Source organism: Chenopodium quinoa, unplaced genomic scaffold (assembly GCF_001683475.1).
Source record: "Chenopodium quinoa cultivar QQ74 unplaced genomic scaffold, ASM168347v1, whole genome shotgun sequence".
In the NCBI taxonomy this organism is placed as follows: domain Eukaryota; kingdom Viridiplantae; phylum Streptophyta; class Magnoliopsida; order Caryophyllales; family Amaranthaceae; genus Chenopodium; species Chenopodium quinoa.
This window is the reverse complement of record NW_018745170.1, coordinates 3600244-3622520: the sequence shown is the minus strand read 5'-3', so window position 1 is coordinate 3622520 and position 22277 is coordinate 3600244. Positions and strand designations below refer to the sequence as shown.

General features: G+C 35.9%; 1 protein-coding gene across 1 annotated transcript; it reads left to right on the top strand.

The window, feature by feature from the left end:
• Window positions 1–3829: 3829 nt before the first annotated feature.
• On the top strand, window positions 3830–20297 carry LOC110710157 (glycogen synthase-like). Its single transcript, XM_021888420.1, has 15 exons — window positions 3830–4164; window positions 5886–6407; window positions 6632–6730; window positions 7206–7258; window positions 8406–8463; window positions 11024–11106; window positions 11802–11879; window positions 13576–13655; window positions 14264–14451; window positions 15253–15327; window positions 16037–16077; window positions 16680–16785; window positions 17594–17676; window positions 18519–18592; window positions 19857–20297. Exons 1-15 carry the CDS (start codon window positions 3991–3993, stop codon window positions 19964–19966), a joined length of 1824 nt encoding a protein of 607 aa, XP_021744112.1. The 5' UTR covers window positions 3830–3990; the 3' UTR covers window positions 19967–20297.
• Window positions 20298–22277: the final 1980 nt, after the last annotated feature.

Genomic DNA, 22277 nt, shown 5'->3' with positions numbered 1-22277 from the left:
TAATAAGGCATCTCATCATTAGTGAGAAAACCTTTAAGTTCATAATACTCTAGTTTTATTTGGTCAAGTCCCGACTAACCTTCGGGATTAAGACCGCTCGGGTCGAGTCTAGGGTGCGAGTCGTAGGAGGCCTTCGCACTTGCAAGGTTAAGCTTTCAAGTAAAAGCTCGTGAATCGAGCGAAGCACGCGTCGAGGTTAAGAATGTCTTTTCTCCTTCTCTCTCTTATGTTGTTAATTATGTGATTACATGTTTAGTTGCTTTAATTAGTGGGCGGGTCTTGGGAGAGTTTCTCTTCCGCGTAGTGTCGGACACTACGAAACCCAACATATTCATGTTCAACCTAGAATTTCACTATCAAAATTCAATTTCGAAATAATAATACACTAAAAATACAGACAACGCAACATAAATCAACCATTATACCAACACAGAAACACAAACAGCAGCGAAATTCACATCAAAGAAACCCTAATTCCAAGTTTTGATTTTTATGGCATTTTCGTTTCTTAACAAGAATTCACACAACTATAAACCATTATTGTCTGTCAAAATTGCTTTAAATTGATGACTAAACAAAAAAAATGACCAAAAAGTTACGGATTTAGGTTACCTCTACTTCCTTCTTGCGTCCCCTGCTTCGATTTCATCAATTGAGCTGCTTCTTTCCTCAAATGGAAACCCTAGAAAACAATTTCGCTTTCCCGCTACGATTTTTGGGATTCTCAGAGTAGTGCAATGGGTCGTAATTGGGGGGAAAGTGAAAGTTGTAGAGAGTATTAATGGCGGGATTTTAATTTTGCCGGGGGGAGTCGTTTGGAGGAGATGCTGATTGGACATCATTTTAGGAGGGAATTGGTGTTTAAAGTCAATATTGAGGTTTGTTGACTCTACATTCACTTCCTTAGCCGGTTCCTAGTTTTTTGGTTTGAAGAAAGATAGACCACCTTAAAGTTGGGATTATAGAGGAATAATCCAATGTTGGGATTAATAAAAGTAAATTGGTGAAAGTTGGGATTAATAAACTGTATTTTTCCTTTATTTTAACACCACAAAATTTTTTTAAAAAATGGCTTTTACCACCACTTAACAGTTTCCATCCAAAATTCCGTTAAGTGGGGTCCATTGTGCCACGTGTCGCCATATTATTAATTTAGAAAAAAAAAGAAAAACCTTAAAACTAACCCAACCACCCCACCACAGCCCCACCCCTACCAGTGGCACCGCGCCGCCACCACAGCCCCACCCCTGACCCTTCCGTTTCCAGCCCCAGCCATCGAAAAATCCCCTCCTTCCCTTTCCCCCTCCCCAAAACCAACAATCACACCCCCAACGACCACAATTTAAGGTCGTTCGTTTTTCAAACAACCACTAAAAGGCCCTAAATTGGCCACTTATGGTCGATATCGTCCATTTCGGCCCTAAATCGGCCACTTACAGTCGCAATCGACTGGTTTATGGTCGAAATCGACCATTTCGGCCCTAAATCGGCAGATTTCGACCGTAAGTGGCCGTTTAAAATGGGTTTGCAAAACGGCGGCCATTTTTGGTGGTCGTTGAGGAGAGCTGCTAGTTTTGGGGAGGGGGAAGGGAGGGAGCGAAGTTGCCGGTGACAGGGGCTAGGAACGGGGCTTTTAGGGTGAGGGATTGGCAGCGGCGCGTTGTTGGAGGTGGGGCTGACGGTGGGGATGGGGTGGCTGGGTTAGTTTTAGGTTTTTTTTGTTTTTTTAATTTTTTTTATTATTTTAGACCAATAATATGCTGACATGTAGGCATTGTGGACCCCACTAACGGATTCCATCCATGAATAAGTTAAGTGGTGGTAAAAGCCAATTTATTTAAAAATTTGTGGTGTTAAAATGAAAGTTTATTTTTTTTGTAGTGTTAAAAACCATTTTCGTGTTTTTTTTGTGGTGTTAAAATTCAAATTTTTTTTTTTTTCAACATCTTTGTCAAGAAGAGAACCAAATCTAGAATCGGAAGTGCTAGTAATATGTAATATAGCTAAATCAGAACCATAAATAAATGTATAATGATCATAAAGGTCTCCCAAAGCAAATTTACATTTGTTAATATATTCACTAATATCAAAATCAATACTTAAACAATTATAATAAAATTTAAAAAGATTTTCTAAACCTCCAGTTTTGACACTGAGGTCACGAATAGCAGCGATTCCATAAAAAATTGGGCACAAAATTAAAAAAAAAATCCATGCAAATATCAATTATAGCCAATAGTTTAGGGTGGGCCGTGCGGGTTGGGTGGGTCGTGCGTGCAGGGTGGGCTATGTCGTGGGCCGTGCGGGTTGGGCGTGCAAGGTGGGATGGGTCGAGTTGGGTGGGTTGAATTCAATGGGTTGAAACGAGGTGGGTCGAAATGGGTTGTGTCAAAAATTTTGGACCCACGACACAACCCGATCTATGCCGGGTTAATACCGGGTCAGACCCAGGTGACCCACCAACCGTGCGGGTCAGGGTGGGCTGGGTCCAACCCGGCCCGCTGGCCACCACTACTACGGCTAGTAAAATTTCAGAATTAAAATTAAAAACAATAAAATGTGACAAACCCCTCGTCTTACATGTTGAATTTTGGGGGTTTTTGTTGAATTTAGGGGTTTAGGGTTGAGTTGATGAATTGTGATTGTTAAATATTAATTTGGATAATGTAGAATTGTTGGTGTTGAAATATTGAAGATGTTAAGTATTTGAATTTCTAGAATTATTGCTTGTTAATGGTGACCTAGTGATGCTTAGTTGTTCCAAAGTGGTTAGTTGGATGTGATTTAGAGATGGCGGCGGCGTGTCAGACAGAGGGCCGAGCAACCTGACCTAGATCAATTGCCCCGGATAGATGAATCGGGATAGTGTTAGCTTAGTTATTTCATGTAGTAAAATTTTTGTATAGATTAGGTATATAACATTTACATTTCTAATATAATAAATGTTTTTCGGTCAACATTTGTGTGTTATGTTCTTTGTTTCCCAATATGTTTTGATTTATGTATATATTGACTTGTCAACGGTGGTGGTGGAAGGTAGTGGTGTGAGGTGGAAGGTTGTTGGAGGTGGTGGTGGTGGAAGGTTGTTGGAGGTGGTGGTGGACGGTTGTTGGAAGGTGGTTGTGGTGGTGGGAGGTCGGGGTGGAAGGCGGTGGAAGCCGGTGGAAGGCGGTGGTGGAAGGTGATGGTTGGAGGTGGTGGTGGAAGGTGGTGGTTGGAGGTGGTGGAAGGCGGTGGTGGTGGAAGGTGGAAGGTGGTGGAGGTGATGGTTGGAGGTGGTGGAGGGCGGTGGTGGAAAGGGGTTGGAGGTGGTGGAAGGTGGTGGTGGTGGTGGAAGGCGGTGGTGGTGGAGGGCGGTAGTGGAAAGGGGTTGGAGGTGGTGGAAGGAGGTTGGGGGTGGTGTTGGAAGGATGTTGAGGGTTGGGGCAAGAAACTGGTTTGGTGCTGCCAACCAGGTAAAACGCTGCCTGGGGCAGCGTTTTACCTGTAAACATATATACATATAAAACGCTGCCTGGGGCAGCGTTTTATGCTGTTGCCTTTTTTTTTAATTAATTTTTTAAAAAAATAAACGAGGAAAAAAAAAAGTCAAACTATAAAAACGCTGCCTGGGGCAGCGTTTTTGTAGCAGAATTTTTTTTTTTAAAAAATAGAGGGTAAAACGCTGCCCGAGGCAGCGGTTTACCCCAGAAGCTTATTTTTGTAAATACTTTTGCCACGCAACCAAATTTGTAATTATTTTCTTCGGGAAGCTTAGTTTCCTAAAACGTCCATGTATTAGTGAGTAGTGCAGATGCAACAAATATTTGCGGATCTTCCAAGTTGTAACCGCATTTTCCAAAAATCAACGTCATGCACCTGGCCAAAATGGAACCGTTCACGGGATATACTCCTTTCCTAGTTTTGTTTGATTTCCTTGAAATGTTTCATTCATTAAAACACAACAAAGAGAGAGTGAACTGATATCAACTCAATTATTTTTTACTCTAAATGGTATTTTTGGTACCAGAAACTATGAAAATTATGAGTTCTTCCTCCAGTTTAATTCACAATAACCCATTTATTTATAAGTCACCCACGAAATTATTCACTTCTTTAATCAAGAAAAATGATGCCTTTTCCATCAATTTCCCATTTTTCCACAATACCCATCATCCTTTTCAGGTAAAAAGTTATAATTTCTTTTAATTTAGGTGCTGTGATTTGGGAAATTTATTGTAATTTGTATGTTTCAATGATTATTTGTAATGGTTTTTTTTTCTTTTTTTCTTTTTTTTTTTTTTATGATCTGTTTGATTGCTTTGGGAGTTTATAATGTAGGGATTGTTTGTTGATGTGGAAAGATGTCAATTTTATGATTTTTTTTAATTTTTTTTTCCTTATTTATATTTCAAAAAAGACTAAGACACTTAGGAAAAGAGAGATTGACAATGTACATTGAATTTTGGATGATGATAGAGGAGCATAATATTATTCATGTTTACATAAGGAGAAATATTTTTTATTTTTGAATGTGAGAATGCGACAATTGTGCCAATTTTAACTTAGGTTGAACTTTAAAATTAAGCCTTAGTGTGATAATGGCACGAATTAGAAGAAAGTTGATCATAACTCATAAGAGAACTTTGATTCACTTAGCCATCAGCTGATAAGGCATCAAGGAGGGACATGATAGAGGAGCATAAAATTAAGCCTTGTAAGGTTTGTCTAGATAATTTCTTCCCCAGAAATTATTAGCCAATATCTTTAGGCTCTAAGGTTGGGTTGATCCTCAAGGCCTTAATTCTAGTTATATCACAGATAACAAATTCAGATGAGTTCAAATATAGGTTAATAAGTTCCGATATAATAAGTTTAGATTCTTTAAGTTCAGGTAAAATAAGGGCCACCTAGGTTTAATATGCAATTAAAATATGGTTAGATGAGTGAAAATTAGGTGAAAATAACGCACCCTGAAATTCATGGAAATATAAGTGTTTGTTTCAACTTCTAACATGAATACTTAGAAATATCAGCTAAGTGATACTACCTTTGTTTCATATCATGTGAAACAAAAGCCTTGACACAGACTCATAGGCGAGAGATAGATAGAAATGACAATTTAAAAAAGGAAAGAAAACATTTGTTGCACATAATGTGTAACATTTTTTTTAATAAATGTTATGAAGCGGAGGTAATAGTGGATTTAATACGTGTCAACCGTTATGGTTGAACCTCTTCAATTTGATAGATTGGAGCAATGGGCTATTAGATATTGTATCACTTCTACAAAGTAGGAGGCCTTAGCTCCATAGGTGGATGACGGTCTAGGGTGTTTGAGATGTTTGGTGAGTCTTGGATCTTTATAGAGCTTTTATGGAGGCAAAAGTTTTGGATCGAAAAGTAGAAAGGCAGCTACAAACTTTGAAAGTACATGTTTTTAGTAATTTAAAATTTTTGATGGGAATTAGTGTTCATTTTATAGTGATTTTTAGGTTTTTTTTGGGCTTTTGTCTAATATGACTTCTCTACTCCAGCATTGGAAGACTTTGTTAGTTTAATGTTTTATCATGTACTCTTTGTATTCCAAATATCCACCATAGTTTCTTTTAAAGGTCAAAACTTACTTTTATTGTGTAATCTATAAAATTTGCACTATGTACAATTTTATTGTGTAAACATCATTTTGCTGTTAAGTACTTTCATGAGGATGTAATTTTAATTTACGAATATGTAGTAATAAAAAATAACAGGTGGGCTTAATGTTCAGTAAAATAGAGAATATAATTGTATTTTTTTAACAGGATAGCATGCCTTTTGATAACGACTCTTTCTTTTTTAGGCATGTATTTTACATGTTTTGGTGTTTGATTACCTTTGTCATTTATGGCTCTTTCCATCTGCAGGTGGGTACCGTGAGAGTGACTAGATCACCTGGTCTAACATTAGAAAACATTAAAATGCCTTCACCTGATGATGAAATCCCTTTTTGGGAAAGTAGCATTACTACATCTGACGTGACTATAGAAGCTCCTCTTAGTGTGGACAAGGACTCAGATCTTATGCATGTAATCCATGTTACGGCTGAAATGGCACCCATAGCTAAAGTGGGAGGTCTAGGAGATGTGGTAACTGGACTTGCTCGTGCATGTTTGTCACGCGGTCATACTGTGGATATTATGCTTCCATTCTATGAGTGTCTCCCAAAGCAGCAGATGACTGAATTTAACTTAATCTGCACATATGATTCGTACCATGATGGCAAATGGGTTCAAACAAATGCATATCGTGCTGTAGCTTCAGGTATCCCTGTCATTTTAATTGAACCAGCCAATCAATTCTTTAAAGGCCAAAGAATATACGGAGGTTCATATGATGAGCTGGAGGCATATTTGTTTTTCTGTCGTGCCTGCCTTGAGTACATGCAGGTTTGTCTAGTGACTATTTGACTTATTGATTTGCTTAGTTTCTGAGAAAACTAGTTTAATTTTTTTGAAGTTATCTTCCGTCTCTTGAGACTTTTTACACCACATATTCATATTTAATCACTGTTAAGTTTGGATTCAAATGATATTTTCATACTGCAGCCCATAGTTGTCATCTGAATTCATTCCGCTGTCCTGACTAGCTATTTTGTCATGACTTCTGACAGGTGACTGGTACACAACCAGATATAATCCATGTACATGAATGGCAGACAAGTGCACTATCCTTGTTTTATTGGGATATGTATCATCTCCTTTCACTCAAGGCAAGAATATAGATTATCTATTGTATGTCATGGTACTTTTTTTAAAGGTTTTTTTTTTTTTTTTTTTTAATTTATTTATTTATTTTTTTTTTTACTACAGTTTGTTTACCGATTTTAGACTTTATTACCTTTTGTTTGTTAACTCTTCAAATGTCGTTACCTTGTGATTGTGTGTACTAACTCTGCAGTACATAACATTCACCCCAAGGTACAGACTTTTGAAAAGTTGATAAACAAAAGGTAGGAAAATAAAATAATAAAAATTGAAAAGAACATTCCAAAGGCATCAAAATTCAGAATTTGGTAAACATAAGGTAGTAAAAATCAAAATATATACTGGTATGTAGTTTATATTTTTTATTATAATTCAAAAATTCTACGTTGTTACTTTCTTTTTCTTCTTCTTGTTATGGGGAGGGGTTTCCTTTCAGTTGATCTAATATATAATTGCCATTTGATGTGTTAAATTTTTCAGAAACCAAGAATAGTATTGACAATCCACAACATGGAGCATTATGGAGAATGTCGGTATGCCATTATACCCTTATGTAGTTATAGAAGTGAGGGCTAACTGTATATTTAACCTGTTCTTTGTGTGCAATCACTTTGGATATTCTTGGACAAAATTAGTTATTGACATGTATCACACGACCTATATTTTATTTGTAGTTGACTCTATAGAATAGAAAGCAATCAAATTGAAGCAAAGATCAAGCAGAACAGTTATGGGAATGAGTGTCATCTGTTTTTTTAAACCTCTCAAGTTGGAAACTGTTGTGGTTAACAGAAGTCCTTTTGTGTGTGTGTGGGTGTGTGTGTGTTTAATACTCCGTACCAATATATTCAGCATTCTTGTGCAATGAAAACAGTTTTTTAGGGAAACAATGGAATTACCTTTGATCAATATTTAGCCTAAATTCAAAAAAATTAAAAATCAATGTTCTAGCCTTGTAGTCGGTGCTAAGTGAATCTGCTCTTAAGTGTAATCATTAGGGACACTCTAATAGTCTAATTGCAGATATGTAGTTTCTGTATGTGTGGAATGGAATTGTGAACTGATGTAAGAAAAGCTGTTGTGTGCTAGAATAGGGAGAATTCCAATGATACTTTGTTTGACCAATAGGTAAAAATTGCAGTGTGTGATCAACTTTGGATTCACACGTCCAAATTCTCTTCTGCTGCAAAATCTCATATTATGTTAATGTATCTCAGTGTGATAGGGTAGACATAATCAACCAAAGTTTGATTTTCTGACTGCATTTGTGATCGTGCTTGGGAGTTGGCCATTTGTTAAAGGGTGACTGTTTGACTTTTAATATGATGCAATCGTTGCAATGTCATTAATAACCCTCAAGAATATGTTTTATAAATCTAACACCTGATTTACATGGACTGAACATCTCTGTCAACTTTCATCTTAAAACCAAGTTGAGGTAAGTTTAGGCTATCTTGTAAGGGATATCATGTTTATGTTATAAAAATAAGTTCGCTTTGGTTCCGGTAAATTCAAGTAAGGTCAAACAATTCTAGATAAGGGTTTTTGGGGTGAAAGTTTGAAGCCTTAATTAATTAACCTGTGGTTTGTGTGGTTGATAATCATGTTGACAATTTTATTGCTTATAGCTTTGTTAATATCTCTTGATGTCTTACTGTGTTTATATGTTCATATTGGCAGTAAAGAGCAATTTGGGAAGTCCGGTCTTGATGGAGATGTTTATGCTACTACTGACAAGGTGAATATTGTGTTTACAGTAGTTTAGATTCCCGTAAAAAGTATGTCATGCATTATTAGAAGCTGAGTCAGTAATAAGAGTTTTTATTTTGTTGGCTCGTCAATTTTGTTTGATAATAGATGCATATTTAGGCTATGTTTATCATCTTATTTTAGAATTTTATTACTAACAGATTGGATCAAACCAAATTTCAATAATATGATCTTTTGAGACCATACTGATAAACTGGTAAAATTATAAGAATAAATCAGCTAGGATTAGCAGAAATCAGATGAATCAGACTTTGTTTCAGAATATATATCCCATAATAATAATTACTGTATAAGATTATTATTCATATTATTATTATTATTATCAGCTAGCTCAGATATTAACTGTGATATTGATAATAATCAAATCAATAATATATAATAAAATTATTTCCATTTTAGGGACTAAGGTATTTTTTTTTTATTAATTTTTTTGTTGATATAATAACACACCACCATTGTGTAGTAGACTTGGCAATCCTGACTCGACCCGTAATCGGAAACCATTGACCAGAAAATGACCCGACCCGACCCGAAATTGGAGTTGACCCGAATGTGACCCGATGCCCGAACTTGACCCGAAACCCGAACTTGACCCGACCCGATTTAAACCCGAATTGATTGACCAAATCGACCCGACCCGAATTGACCGGGTCCGATTCCTTAAGTGAATAAGGTGAAATGGTGAATTACTTATTTTAAGGCTTCTCTCTTTCCTAAGTAATAGTTACTCACGATATTTTCTTAACAATTCTACTTTATTTTTTTAACTAATTTTTTTTTATTTGAATTTATTTTGGTGACCCGACCTGAAATTGACCCGAAAATTGGTCCTAAAAATTGACCCGACCCGAACTGACTCGACCCGACCCAAAATTGACCCGGCCCGAACTTAACCCTAAGTGCTGACCCGAATTTGATCCGAAACCCAAATTGACTAGAACCCGACCCGAATATTTGCTGACCCGAATTAGACCTGAATGACCCGTTTGCCAGGTCTATTGTGTAGCAAGATTAAAATATAAAGCACTACTTTTAAATCAAAAGACATTAGAGCATAGTTATTTATATCAGCTGATTACTAATGCAAAACTACTTGTAAGATGTGCTTATTTTTATTATTATTTGTGTTATAATTTTTTAATTTCAAGATTAGATATTTACATGTACTGCTATTATAAGTAGCATAACAATCAATCAATCAAACCTTAATTCCATAAGTGGGGTTGGTTACAAGAACCAAAAGTGATTATTCCGTATAGTCATCTACAAAAATCTTCCTCCTCCATCCCTTACGATTAAATACCTCATTCTCATGCAAATCCATATGCTTCATATCCTTCCTAACTTCTTCCAACCAAGTCATTTTCGGTCTCCCTCTACCTCGTTTAACCTTTCTATGATCCTACTCTTCCACTTTTCGTATCGGTGCACCCTGGTGTGCGTCTTACATGCTCGAACCAATACCGACGATTTTTCCTTAGTTTGTCAGCAATGCCTGAGTCACCCACTTTCTTGCGAATAACTTCATTTCTGATTCTATATCTTAGAGTGTTCCCGGCCTTCCCGCACATCCATTTTAACATGCGCATTTTCGTAACCTCAATCTTTTTAATGTGCTCCTTTCTAGAAGTTCAATATTCTGTACTATAGAGCAACAATGGTCTTATGGCAGTCCTATAGAATTTCTCCTAGAATTTCCCCTTCAACTGTAAAGGAATGCTTTGGTCACATAACACTCCCGTGGCCGCTCTCCATTTAAGCCACCCTGACTTAATCCTTGGAAGCCATGTCTTGATCATTGTCACCATTTGGATGATCGACCCTAGATATTTAATATACTCACTCATGTCGAATCTTTTTCGTCCAAACTCACTACATCATCGCTTGTCCTCCTCTGTGTACCAAAGCGGCATATCAAATTCAGTTTTACCCCTACTTAGTTTAAACCCTCTAGATTCCAACCTTTTCCTCCATTGCTCCAATTTGGCATTAACCCCATCTTTAGTTTCATCCACCAAAATGATATCATCCGCAAACAACATACACCATGGAACCTCATCTTGAATTGGCTTGATTACTTCATCTAGAACCGTTGCAAAATGAAAAGGGCTTAACGCAGACCCTTGATGCAATCCAATTGTAATACGTTAAACTTTTGTCAACCCTCCACATGTCCTCACATTTGTTGACACATCCTAGTACATATCCTTAACTAGGTCCACGTACCGCATGGGATACCTTTCAAAGTACCTCTATTGGCACCTTGTCATACGCTTTCTCTAAATTAATAAAAACCATATTGTATTGGAACTCTGGGTAACCAGCATATTGCTACTTTGGAAAGGTGGCTTCCTGATGGAGGTGAAGTTTCATCCATTTGTTTTCTCTGCCCAATTGATACAGAGCACTAGATTAGTAACTGAATATGTATCATGTAGTTCCTTCATTCTTTCTGTGCTTGTGTGAAACCTTGTGTTAACTTGCTTCTAACAAAACAAATTGAAACTCTTTCCTGCTCATTATTGCAGGCGGTGGATGACAGAACTATTGGACACAATCCAGAGAGGTTGAGCTTACTCAAAGGGGGTATTGTATACAGCAATGCAGTTGTGTAAGTAGCTTAGTTTGTAAAAATAAGAAATGCTTGACAATTTTGTTTTTTGGAACCTTCATCCCGGAGGTTTAAGCATTCAAGTTTCTTATAATTCAGTTATCATCAGAATAAGTTCCATGTTGCAGTGGACACAATCACACAATTCATACCTATTGATGGGCTAGAAATATATCCTCATGTATTCATTGAGAATTGCCATTGATATGAGAATTTTTGTTTGTATGACATTTGAACTGATTGCTTTACTTTTAGTTATATAAAAATAATTATCACTTAAAAGAGAAATATGAGGCCGATATTACAGCAGATATATCTAACTAAATCTTGTTGGGAATTCTACATTACGGTTTCGTTTTCTCCCATCCTTGGATCCTAAATCTGCATGATTTGATAAAGATTTTTTTGGTTCGTATCCCAATTTTGACTCATATATGTAGTAGGAGTTACATTTTTGGGCTAAAGTTGGGTGGCTCTTAGGCATAAATCTCGAGTTTTTGTCTTTTTGACATGAAATGACTTTTAGCTTAGTGAGTTTCATGGATGTTCAGAGAATGAGAGAATTGTTGGAATAGAGATGAATGCTGGAAGAGTTTTTATGTAATTGTAGTGAAATTGTTATTGGAATAGTTTCCTTGCAAAGTCTTTAGCCTTTACCCTGATAAAGTGCTTGTTTTTTGCTCCCTCCTTTTCAGTACAGTCTCACCATCCTATCTGAAGGAAACACTCGGCTCCGGTTGGCTTTCAAGTATTCTGATCAAATATCGGGACAAGTAAGTTTTCCAGTGTTTCGTCAACGTCTTTAGTTATCCCTTTGTTGTGCAGCTGTTTCATGTCTGTCAAGTCCTTGCTCAACGTGTTCCCTTTATTCTTCCCAGATCTAGCATGGGTTGATGCACGATAATTGATATGAGTATATTTTTTATTTATATGAACATAGATAATAAATTTGAGATGTTTTAGAAGTTTTATTTAATTTAGGGAGAAACAAGATTTACAACAATGTAAACTTGGGGATATAATCTTCTAGGCGTGAATACATACTTTTCTAAAGAACAATGGAGACACAATCATTAAATTTCTTCATTCTTAAGAACAATTAATGACAAACACCATATCCTAATGATATTAATTAAATAATTAGTAAATACTCTAAAAGTATTATATGATGGTCATCATTAGCATTAGCCTTTCCTTTTATGCGTGTAAATTTGACTGGAATAGACTTAGATTTAGTCTTAACCAGTATGAACCCGGTTTTTGTGTTGAAATTTTGTTTGATTTTCAAAAAACCCAATCCAAATAGTGCTACTTAAAACCCATTATGTATCAATTAAGCTAAGCTTAAACCTAATCCGATCCTAGCTTAATTCTTTAATTTTTTCCTAAAATCAAGATCATTTTAAGTAATAATTGGATGGCGGAGGTGGATATACAGTGTGCACAATGTGCATCCATTCAAAAACGACATCCCTTAAAACATAAAATGCGCGCTCCTTTGTAATCAACAGAGGATTATTAAAAGCAATTAAACATGAACCCAAAAAACAAAATGGCTAAAATAAAAGAACATGAATTCCAAAGAACACAAGGCTTAAACAAAAGATCATGAGTCCCAAAAATCATAATGGATAAAACTAACACACATGAACTCTAAATAAAGATAAGGGGAACCAAAAATCATCAAGGTTCATGATTATGAGATGTGACGGGGTTTTTACGCTAGCTGTCACAAGTCTACCGCAGTCGTCCTCCTTTATCAAGGCAAAAGTCTCACTGGCGGAATTTAGACTAAGAATCTCAAGAGGTTTAGACTAAGTTGGAGGTGTACATGGAATGTAGTTTCTATTTTCTAACACTACATGGAAGATGGGTGAGAATTTGTAACATTGGTTGGTAAGGAAGTTCCCATGAGTGAGTGTTTTTAATACCTTGGGTCGATTATGCAAAAGTAGTTAAATTGTCAAAGATGGAACCTACATGATTAAGTCTGGTTGGCTCAAATGGGAAGCAACAACATGGGTATTTTGTGACCTTATCATGCCTTTGGAGCTAAAGAAAAATTCTATTGGATACCCCACCAGTGTTGTTACATAGGTCAGAATGGTGCATTCAGGAAGGATCATATTAGGAAGACAGGAATAGTAGAGTTGCATATGTTGAGGTGGATTTATGGTAAAAGTAAACGAAGAGAGTAATTTGTAGTACAAGATTGGGTACAGGGAAACATTTTGACATCTAGTATTGTTTCAGTAGGCCAAAATGTACCACATTCATGTATTAATTTGCCTTTTTCATTTTTTTTTTTTGGGAAGGGGGAGGGGGTTGATTAGGTGAATGGTTCATTATTCCATGATTCATGATTTTTGCAATGCCTTACTGTTAGTACTTGTACCTTTTGGAATGCTCATTAGCTTTTCTATAATTATCTTTGTTAGCTTACATCTCAATATTTTTGTCCTTCTGCAGGTACAATGGTGTTTTAAATGGCATAGATACTTCCTTGTGGAACCCTGCCACTGATCCTTTCCTACCAGCTAAGTTTGATGGTAATAAATGAAAACATGGGGTCCTCTCTCTAGTATCCTCTTCCCCTCTACCCAAAGGAGTGAAATTATTGCATGATTCTTGACTGTTGCTTGTCTTTTCCCTTCCCTCAAATCAAGGTGGTTACCATTTTTTGTTGATGTGTGGTTACTTATAATTGTGAAGAGAAGGGTCTGCGGCGGGTTGGGGGGGGGGGGGAAGGTTGTATAGGAGAAAAAGAATACAATCATTGGACTCTTTTTTAGACTTTGGTCCATTCATAATCATATTTCTTTGTTGAATTAGTGAAAAAAATTCCATCCTGTAGAAAGAGAAAAAAAAAGTAAAGACACCTGACTGTAATATAGATGCTGTCACTTGTCACTTCTTTGTTGCTACTTTGATATAGAAGTCCTACTTGCAGTTATCTTGTGTTTTTTACATGTTGGCACTAGTTCACTATCAAGGGGGCAGGGCAGCTCATTACATATATGAAATCATGTACTAATTGCTTAAAAATCATCGAGAAGAAGGCGTAGCTTTTAAGACTTTGCTGGGTAAAATGAATTGGAGAACTGTAACCTTTCTCCTTATACTCTTCTCTGATGCATTTGTTTGATTTATTTGGCAGCACAAAGTCTTGCTGGGAAGATCATATGCAAAGAGTACGTCCAAAGAGGACTTGGGTTGCCCATTAAATCTGTTGGATCTGGTACTCATGTGAAAGGAAAGGTACCATTGGTTGTCTGCATCACACGTTTGGTTGCTCAGAAAGGTCTTCATTTGATCCGCCATGCTATTAAACATGTTGAAGAACTAGTAAGTCTACCTCACTATTGTTTCTTTATAATGCATTTATTGGTTGTTGCATTGTTGCTTTTCATCTGTTCAATGAGACCTCTCTTCTCTATCTGTCCTGTTGACCTTTGTGCAAAGATGTACAAAGACTTTGAGCTTGTAAAACAGTTTGTAGCACAGCTCAAAGGCTATTCTTGCTATGAGTTACCAAAACAAAACCCTATTTTTTATTGCTCATTATGACAGTATGACTTAGATTTTGTGTATTTGACCTATTAATTGTTCAACCAAAATTATGGACAACTGTACATTGTGAATTGAATTCATATTTGGTGCTAGTCCTTTTAATCAACCTGTACATTTTTGTTGCAAAGGTAAAGCTGTATATCCTCATAAGATTTGTATTTCGATGTAAAGGTCTTCCAGAACATCTGCGTATTTGCTGTTCTGAATTTTTAATGTAGTGTCAAGTTGTATGGTGTCTGCTCTCCAGAGATCTTATAGTTGTTGTTCTATATGGATTCTTTTTTTTTTTTAGTTGGGGGTGTTGGGAGGGAGGAAGGGGGGGGGGGTGTAGTTGAAATTGTGGAGGGGTGCCAGGTGTGTGAACCAAAACATCTTCATTTGTTCTGCTTTTTGAACCTTGTTTCTTATGACCTTCGTATTTAAACGACATTTTATCTGGAAGTATTTCTTTGCATGAATGTTTTGTTCAGTTTCTATTTTCTCTTATATTTGAACTCTTGGCTACCTCATTAACTCATAAGACGCCTTTACGATATTAAATTTGAATGTTGATTGAAATTCATATCTTAATTATAGGGTGGACAGATGGTTGTGCTGGGAAGAGCTTCAAACGGTCAAGTGGAAAAGGAATTTGAAAGCCTTGCGACTTTGGTAATGACCACAATCACTTGAAAGTCGTACTCTGAATTTTCTAAAAATTGAATATTAATTTGAAATATTCGAATAGTGAAACAAGCTTAATCTGTAATTAATTCAGTCGGACCTTGATATCTTATTTTTAACATCCTTTATGTGGTCTTGCTTATGAAACTTATATGTTTGAAGCTGTAAGGATTAATTAATTTTTGTTGATGATTATTGAGAATGGAATGAGAGAAGTGGCTGCTCTTTTACCTTCTAGGCACTTAAACTGCGCTACGTTATTGCAAATTTCTCCTTCGTTTTCGTTACATAGCTACATAATTCATACATTTTTCATTAAGTGGTTGTTTTCTTTACGTTATGTATGTACTTTTGTACTATTTTACAGGAAAATGCCTTTTGTAAATTGCACTTCAGTTTAAATTTGTTGTTCTTTTCTTGTATTTCCAAGACCCATACTTTGAACAGAATGTGCTAGTTTTTAAGCATTTTTTGAGTAGGTGTAACAACTTTCTTTAAGGAAAAAAAGGATTGATACGGGCTGAAACAGCAACATTACTGAAGAGATGATAGCTGTTCATTGTAGTCATATATATTGTTGTAGAGTCCACTGTTTAATCTTCTCTGCACTTCCCTTTTAAAGATTCATTATTCTTGAAATTTCACATGGAATGTTAAGTATATAAGGAGCTAACTTGTGTTATCCTTCCCTTTGCAGCATAACCAAGGTTCTAGCATTCGGATCCTTCTGATTTATAGGTAATTTTACAATGATGGTGAAATTTAAAATTCACATTCTTGTTCATAACTTGAGAGGGGAAAGGGCATTTTGGATTATGGGGCCAATAGAGATTGATAAATATGTTGTTCATTGTATGAATGTTGGGTGGCTCAAAAGGAAAAGGCCTTCAGAGTTTTATGTGAGTAGAAAATACCATTTAAACTGAACGGAATATTGAATATTCAACCAAAGTGGTGATCAGGCTAGCTATCCTCAATGGTGGTTATTGACCAATAGAATGAGTGCAAGCACATAGATGTGGATGTTTGGTTGGATGGTCAATTTTATCTGATCATTTATGCAGTTGCAATTTTGTTGGATGTTTTGACTCTTCATTTCATCCAAGTACCTATATCAGACCCACGACACTCGGACGTGGTTAGGACACTTAAGACACTTCCTTTTTGTTAAAATTCATGGAAAATTTTCACAAAATAGCTAAGTCTGACACTTAGTACCTGTGTTGGACTTTAGTACCCGAGTCCGAGTAACATATGTTGCAAATGATCATCCTATGTGGATTGTGCATGTTGGTGCAAAATCTAGGTGCTTATAGCTGTTTGGTTTGTTTGTCTTGCAGTGAGGAGTTGTCACATATGCTCTATGCAGCTGCAGATATGGTCTTAGTTCCTTCCATATACGAGCCCTGTGGCCTTGCTCAGATGATTGGTATGCGCTATGGAGCGGTATGTTCCCAAGAATATTAGTCTCTTTATCTTGGCTATAGATCTATTGTGTGATATATTCACAATAAGTGATTCTGTACCGCAAGGATTGATATACCTTACCTGTGCCAAGTTGAGTTGAATTTCATTTGCTTCCAGCCTGAGAAACAGTAGCATGACCATTAATATTTATAAACAAATGTAATAATAAATTGATAGTTTGAAAGTAATATCTGATTGAATTTAACAAGATTTCACATGTTTGTGTCACTCTGTTTTATTAGGTTTGACTTTTATGTTTGTCAACACACAACTTTGACCATTAATATCTGTAATTATCTATAATTGAATATGATAATAAGTTGATAGATTGAAAATATTATTGAATTGAACCTAACAAGATCCCACATGACTATATTCTTCCTTGTGTAAGAGCACAAAAGACGGTTAAAAGGGTGCATGAAAAGTGTCATATTGAACGTTGAGTAAAATAGAAGAAACAGGGGCTTTAGTGTGGAGTATGTGGATTGAGAATAGAGTGGATTAATTGAGCTATAGTCTATTAGCATCTTCAACAAACCTTTGAATTCATGTTGGCTTTGGAGAGAATCAGATAACTTCTTTGATGTTGTGCCTTTGGGTTTGTGGTTGTTGAGGAAAGTAAGGATGATAGGATCTTTGGAGGAGGCCTATCAGTTCTGTTCTATTATGGGGTTCTAGGAATGGTATATAAGAATATAACGATGTGTACCTCTACTTTTGTGTCATTACTATTCCAGAGGACTTCTAATCTTTTAAACTGCAATGACACGTCGTCTCATCAATTCAGGTTCCCATTGTGAGGAGGACAGGTGGTCTTGCAGATACGGTATTTGATATGGATGACAAGTCTAAACATGAGGTGTCAAATGGGTAATCTACAAACTCAATTATCTTTAATAAAATTATATGATGTTGAACTAGTTGTATCTCATGTTTGGTTCTATGTGAATCTTGTTGCACACACTATAATTCAATGTGATTTTATCAGTTTCTTTGAACATTATGATTTTGTTGATAAATGGCTGGTATAAATTTGTGAGGGGAGGGTCCCTAGTCCACAGCAGGAAACTCGATATCATCAGAACTTATTTAAGCTGCTAATTCTTCCATCACCCCCTCCTACAAAGAAACCACTAGTTTGTGCTCTGGACAAAATTTGCCTAATTAATTTAATAGACTGAGTTTAATTGTAATATGGACTAATATCCAAATTGAATGTCCAAGAAAGTAGTTGTTTGATCACAAATGGAATGTTCAGAATCATTGGGAGTAAGATACTATTGATGAAGCTTCAATGGTTGGTAATGCTTGCTCCAATCTGAACTAGAAAGGTTGGAGTTGCCGGATTTTGTTAGCACTCTATGATGATGTTCCAATCAATTCAACCGCTTTAGATGATGGCAAAAGACGCTTATTCTTGCAAAAATTTTCTTAACTCTCACTGCCTCACTGGACAGGCATTGAGAGCAAAAGATCTTCTAGCTCATTGTATGAAATGAAACTATGCTAATCTTAACTATTCAAGAAAGTTGTTCTAATTAATTTATACATGGTTTATTGTTTGAGCGCATCAACATGCATACAACATTATACAACTTAATTTAGGTTTTAACTAAGATTTTTGTTTTCTTTACCTAGTAATCATCATTCTTTTGTGATGATGGTTAGGCTTTAATGATGGTTGATAACCTTTATTTGCTCTCTTCCCCAAGGTTTGTGTTTGAAGGGATTGATGAAAAGTCATTGAGTTCAGCTATGGATCGTGCATTTACATTCTATTCAGATAGTAAGCTCATCGACTTCCTTAGTTCTTGCATTTTCTTTTGCGTCAAAGACTTATTTCATTTAGGGAGCCCAGGTTTTAACATTTCAGTTTATCTCCTCTCACAACTTTATGTATATATCTCTATGCCACTTTACTATTTTACTTTCATCATTTAAAAAATAAAAGAAAATGATTAAGTTGTGAGAGGAGATATATTTATACATTTAGCTTCAGAAAAAATTGTCCGGAATAATCCCACCTTTGGGCGTCCGCTAAAAATTATCCCACTTTTGGGTTATTTTTAAATAATCCCACCTTTAACCCCCCAATCTGCTCTCAATGGTCCCAACTGACCGGTTACCTGTTTTTTTTTTTTTTTTTTTTTTTAGTTTAAAGTACACGTGTCACCATACAATTTGCCTAAAATTTTAAATTAAAAAAAATGAATTTATAAAAAAAGGGGGGAGTCAGCCAGCCACCCCCTCCACCACCCCAGCCACCGTAATACTCGATCGCAGAATTGCATCAACCATCAGATCGAAGCTTGCGTCGTCGTCGTCGCTATTGTGGGTGGTCTGGGCGACCGAAATTGAGGCAAGGGAGAGTGACAGAGGCCGAACGATTGTGGGTGGTCTGGGCGGCCGAAATCGGGCAGGGGAGGAGGCCGGGATCGGGTCGGAAATGGCGAAATGATTTTATGGGCCGGGAAAGGGACAAGAGAAGAGGGTCGAAAACGTGGCGGGGGAAGGGGGAGGGAGGTCGGGATTGGGACGGGGAAAGGTTTTGAAGGTGTTTGGTGGTTCGGGGGGAGGGATACGGCGGTCGACGCGTTCAAGGGGAGAGGTACAACGGTCGGAGCAACACGGCGGTTGGGTTGGTGGGAGTGGGCTGCCATGATAGGTGGTTAGGCTGATGGGGGTGGTTTTTTTATTTATATTTCGAAGGTGTTTGGTGGTTCAGGTGTAGGGGAGGGGGTTCAGGCGCGCCGCCGTCGCCAACTTTCTTAAATTTTTTTTTTTTATTTTTATTTTTTTGACAAATCACAGGCGGATACGTGTCAAGTAACTTGTTATAACAAGTTACATGACCGGTTTGGACCATTTTGAGCGGATTGATATTAAAAGTGGGATTATTTTTAGCGGACACCCCAAACGTGGGATTATTTTTAGCGGACGCCCCAAAAATGGGATTATTCCATGTAATTTTTCCTTTTCTCTAATTCATTTTGTCAAGTTTTTTAGCTTAGTTCTATCATAAGTGCTCATACTTTTTCTACTCTGTGTAGAGCCAGATGAATGGCAAAAGCTTGTAATGAAGATTATGCAAATCGACAACAGTTGGAATAATGCAGCTGGAAAATACATATCTATCTACAACTCAGTGAGGTCACATTGATGGTGTCAGTGACAACTTCACAAGAGTTCATGCCCGGTGATGATCCTTATTTAAGAAACAATGGACGGTTATCAAAGGTTTCGACATCAAACATTTTTTTTTTTTTTTTACTTCTATTTGTACTAGTTGTGGGAGCACCCGCAACGCGGGCGACCCCCAATTTTGTGAAATTTAACGGAATTATAGAATGTGTAATTTTTTATCATTAGAGCGGCATTTAATTTATACATATGTCTAATGAAGTTAGGTGATAAACTTCAAAAAAAAAAAGTTAAGTGATAAACTTTTAACATAATAGTGTTGGTGTTTTTAACATAAACTTTTAACATAATAGTGTTTTTAATTAATACATTTTCTTCTGAGCAGAAGGGTTTTCATTTTCATTGTCATCCTCATCATCATAAGCAACTACAAAGGTAAGATGATTTAATTTCAAACATTTGAATATCAATCTCTCAATCTAGGTTTCATTAATTTAATTGCCAGTATACTCAATTTGGGGTTCGAATTATTGAATTACTGACTAAATTTACTCTCCTACTTTGATTATGAAGTCATAGTTGCTACAACTTACGGTTTATCGTTGATTTAGATTTCAGCTTTGTCTATTTAGGGTTTATCGTTGGTTTATTCGTTCGTCTATAGTATTATAAACTCTAATACTATAGGGAGTATAGGCATAATCAAATATTCGGTTTGGCTAGATATGAATAAGTTATTTCAAACCAAATTTATATGTAGGATTTTTTGTTAATTAGCTTACGATGAACAACCATTATTTGTTATTACATACTCCATATATATATATATATATATATATATATATATATATATATATATATATATATATATATATATATATATATATATATTTTAATCATGTTTGCTCATTTGCATAAAGTTTGCAAATATGCTATATTCATTTGCATTCACCCACTCTCTTCAAGCCTATTGTCTTATCATCTATGTTGCACGGAAATGGATTCGGGGACAAAAAAGGGTATGGTTACGAGTACGGGATACGGCAAAATCAAATTAAATTTTCCAAAAATGGGTATGGCAAAAAAAATTCAGCAAAATACAATTTCATATAATGTTTTTTAAAAAAAATAGTCACATAACCATTAGTATTATCAAACATAAAATGTTTCAAAAATAAAAAAATAACACAGCACAATTGTCTTCATGAGTAGTCTCATGCCATGTATGTTATTTTCACTACATTCTCGTGTCATATATGGTATTTTCACTACATTAAATAAAAAAAAAAAACTTTTTTTGTGAAATTAACATGGCCAAAATACAACTATAATATATTTCGTATTTATTTTTCTTCTTATTTTGCATATATAATAAAAATAAACATGGAATATAACGAAAGAGTCGATTAGATTTAATTATATTAAAACTACATCTTAAAAAATTCAATCATAAATGAGTATTATTTTCCTTTTTATTGATCAAATAAGTATTTTAAAATTATGTATTATACTTGGGTCGGGTAGGAATAATAACCCCGTTTTAATGAATAATGATATTTGGTCAATTTTTTCCCCTGACAAAGTATAATAATATACGAAGTAAAAATTAATGATTGCATGCATATAGAATAGAGTTTATAATGTTAAGGTATACTGTTATACTCCCTTCGTTTTCTTATGTACTTTTTTTTTTTTTGACGGTATGTTCTTCATATTAGAGGCGAGAAACCAATTAAAACATTGAAAAAAAAACAAAAAAAATTTCTTTTTATAATAAAAAAAGAGAATCAAATCAAAATATTGAGAAGATAAAAAAATTACATGGAACATAAATTATTGTGCATTTAATACAGTGACATTGCAAAACATAAATAAGTAAATAAGAAATAGTAAAATTTGTCATGATTAATCCCAACTTTGCTCAATCCGCCAATATTAATCCCAACTTCTATTTATTTTTTGTTAATCCCAACTTTATACCCAATTCGCTTCCATTGCACCCAACCGATCATCCAACTTGATATAGCAAGTTACCAGACACATGTCAGCACTTGATTGGTCCAAAAAAAAATTTAAAACAAATTTAAAAATTAAATTTTTTTTAAAAAAAAAAAAATTAAACCTAAACCCAACAGGTGGCCCCCGCCACCTCTAGCAGGCGGCAGCCTATCCAACTCCGACCAACCCCTCCGTTTCCGCCCTCTTTCCCACCGGATCTGTCTACCACAGCCTTCCTCTCCCCCGATTTTCCCCTCCCCTGGATCCAGCAACCAAAACCTTCCCCTCCCTCGATTCTGGCAACCAAAACCTTCCCCTCCCTCGATTCCGAC

Bases quoted from the DNA above. Each gene is read 5' to 3' on its own strand.
- LOC110710157 (XM_021888420.1), top strand. From the start codon at position 3,991: ATGGTATTTTTGGTACCAGAAACTATGAAAATTATGAGTTCTTCCTCC. The intron at 6,731-7,205 runs GCAAGAATATAG...TAAATTTTTCAG, and splicing joins ATCATCTCCTTTCACTCAAG to AAACCAAGAATAGTATTGAC. The intron at 16,786-17,593 runs GTATGTTCCCAA...TCATCAATTCAG, and splicing joins TTGGTATGCGCTATGGAGCG to GTTCCCATTGTGAGGAGGAC.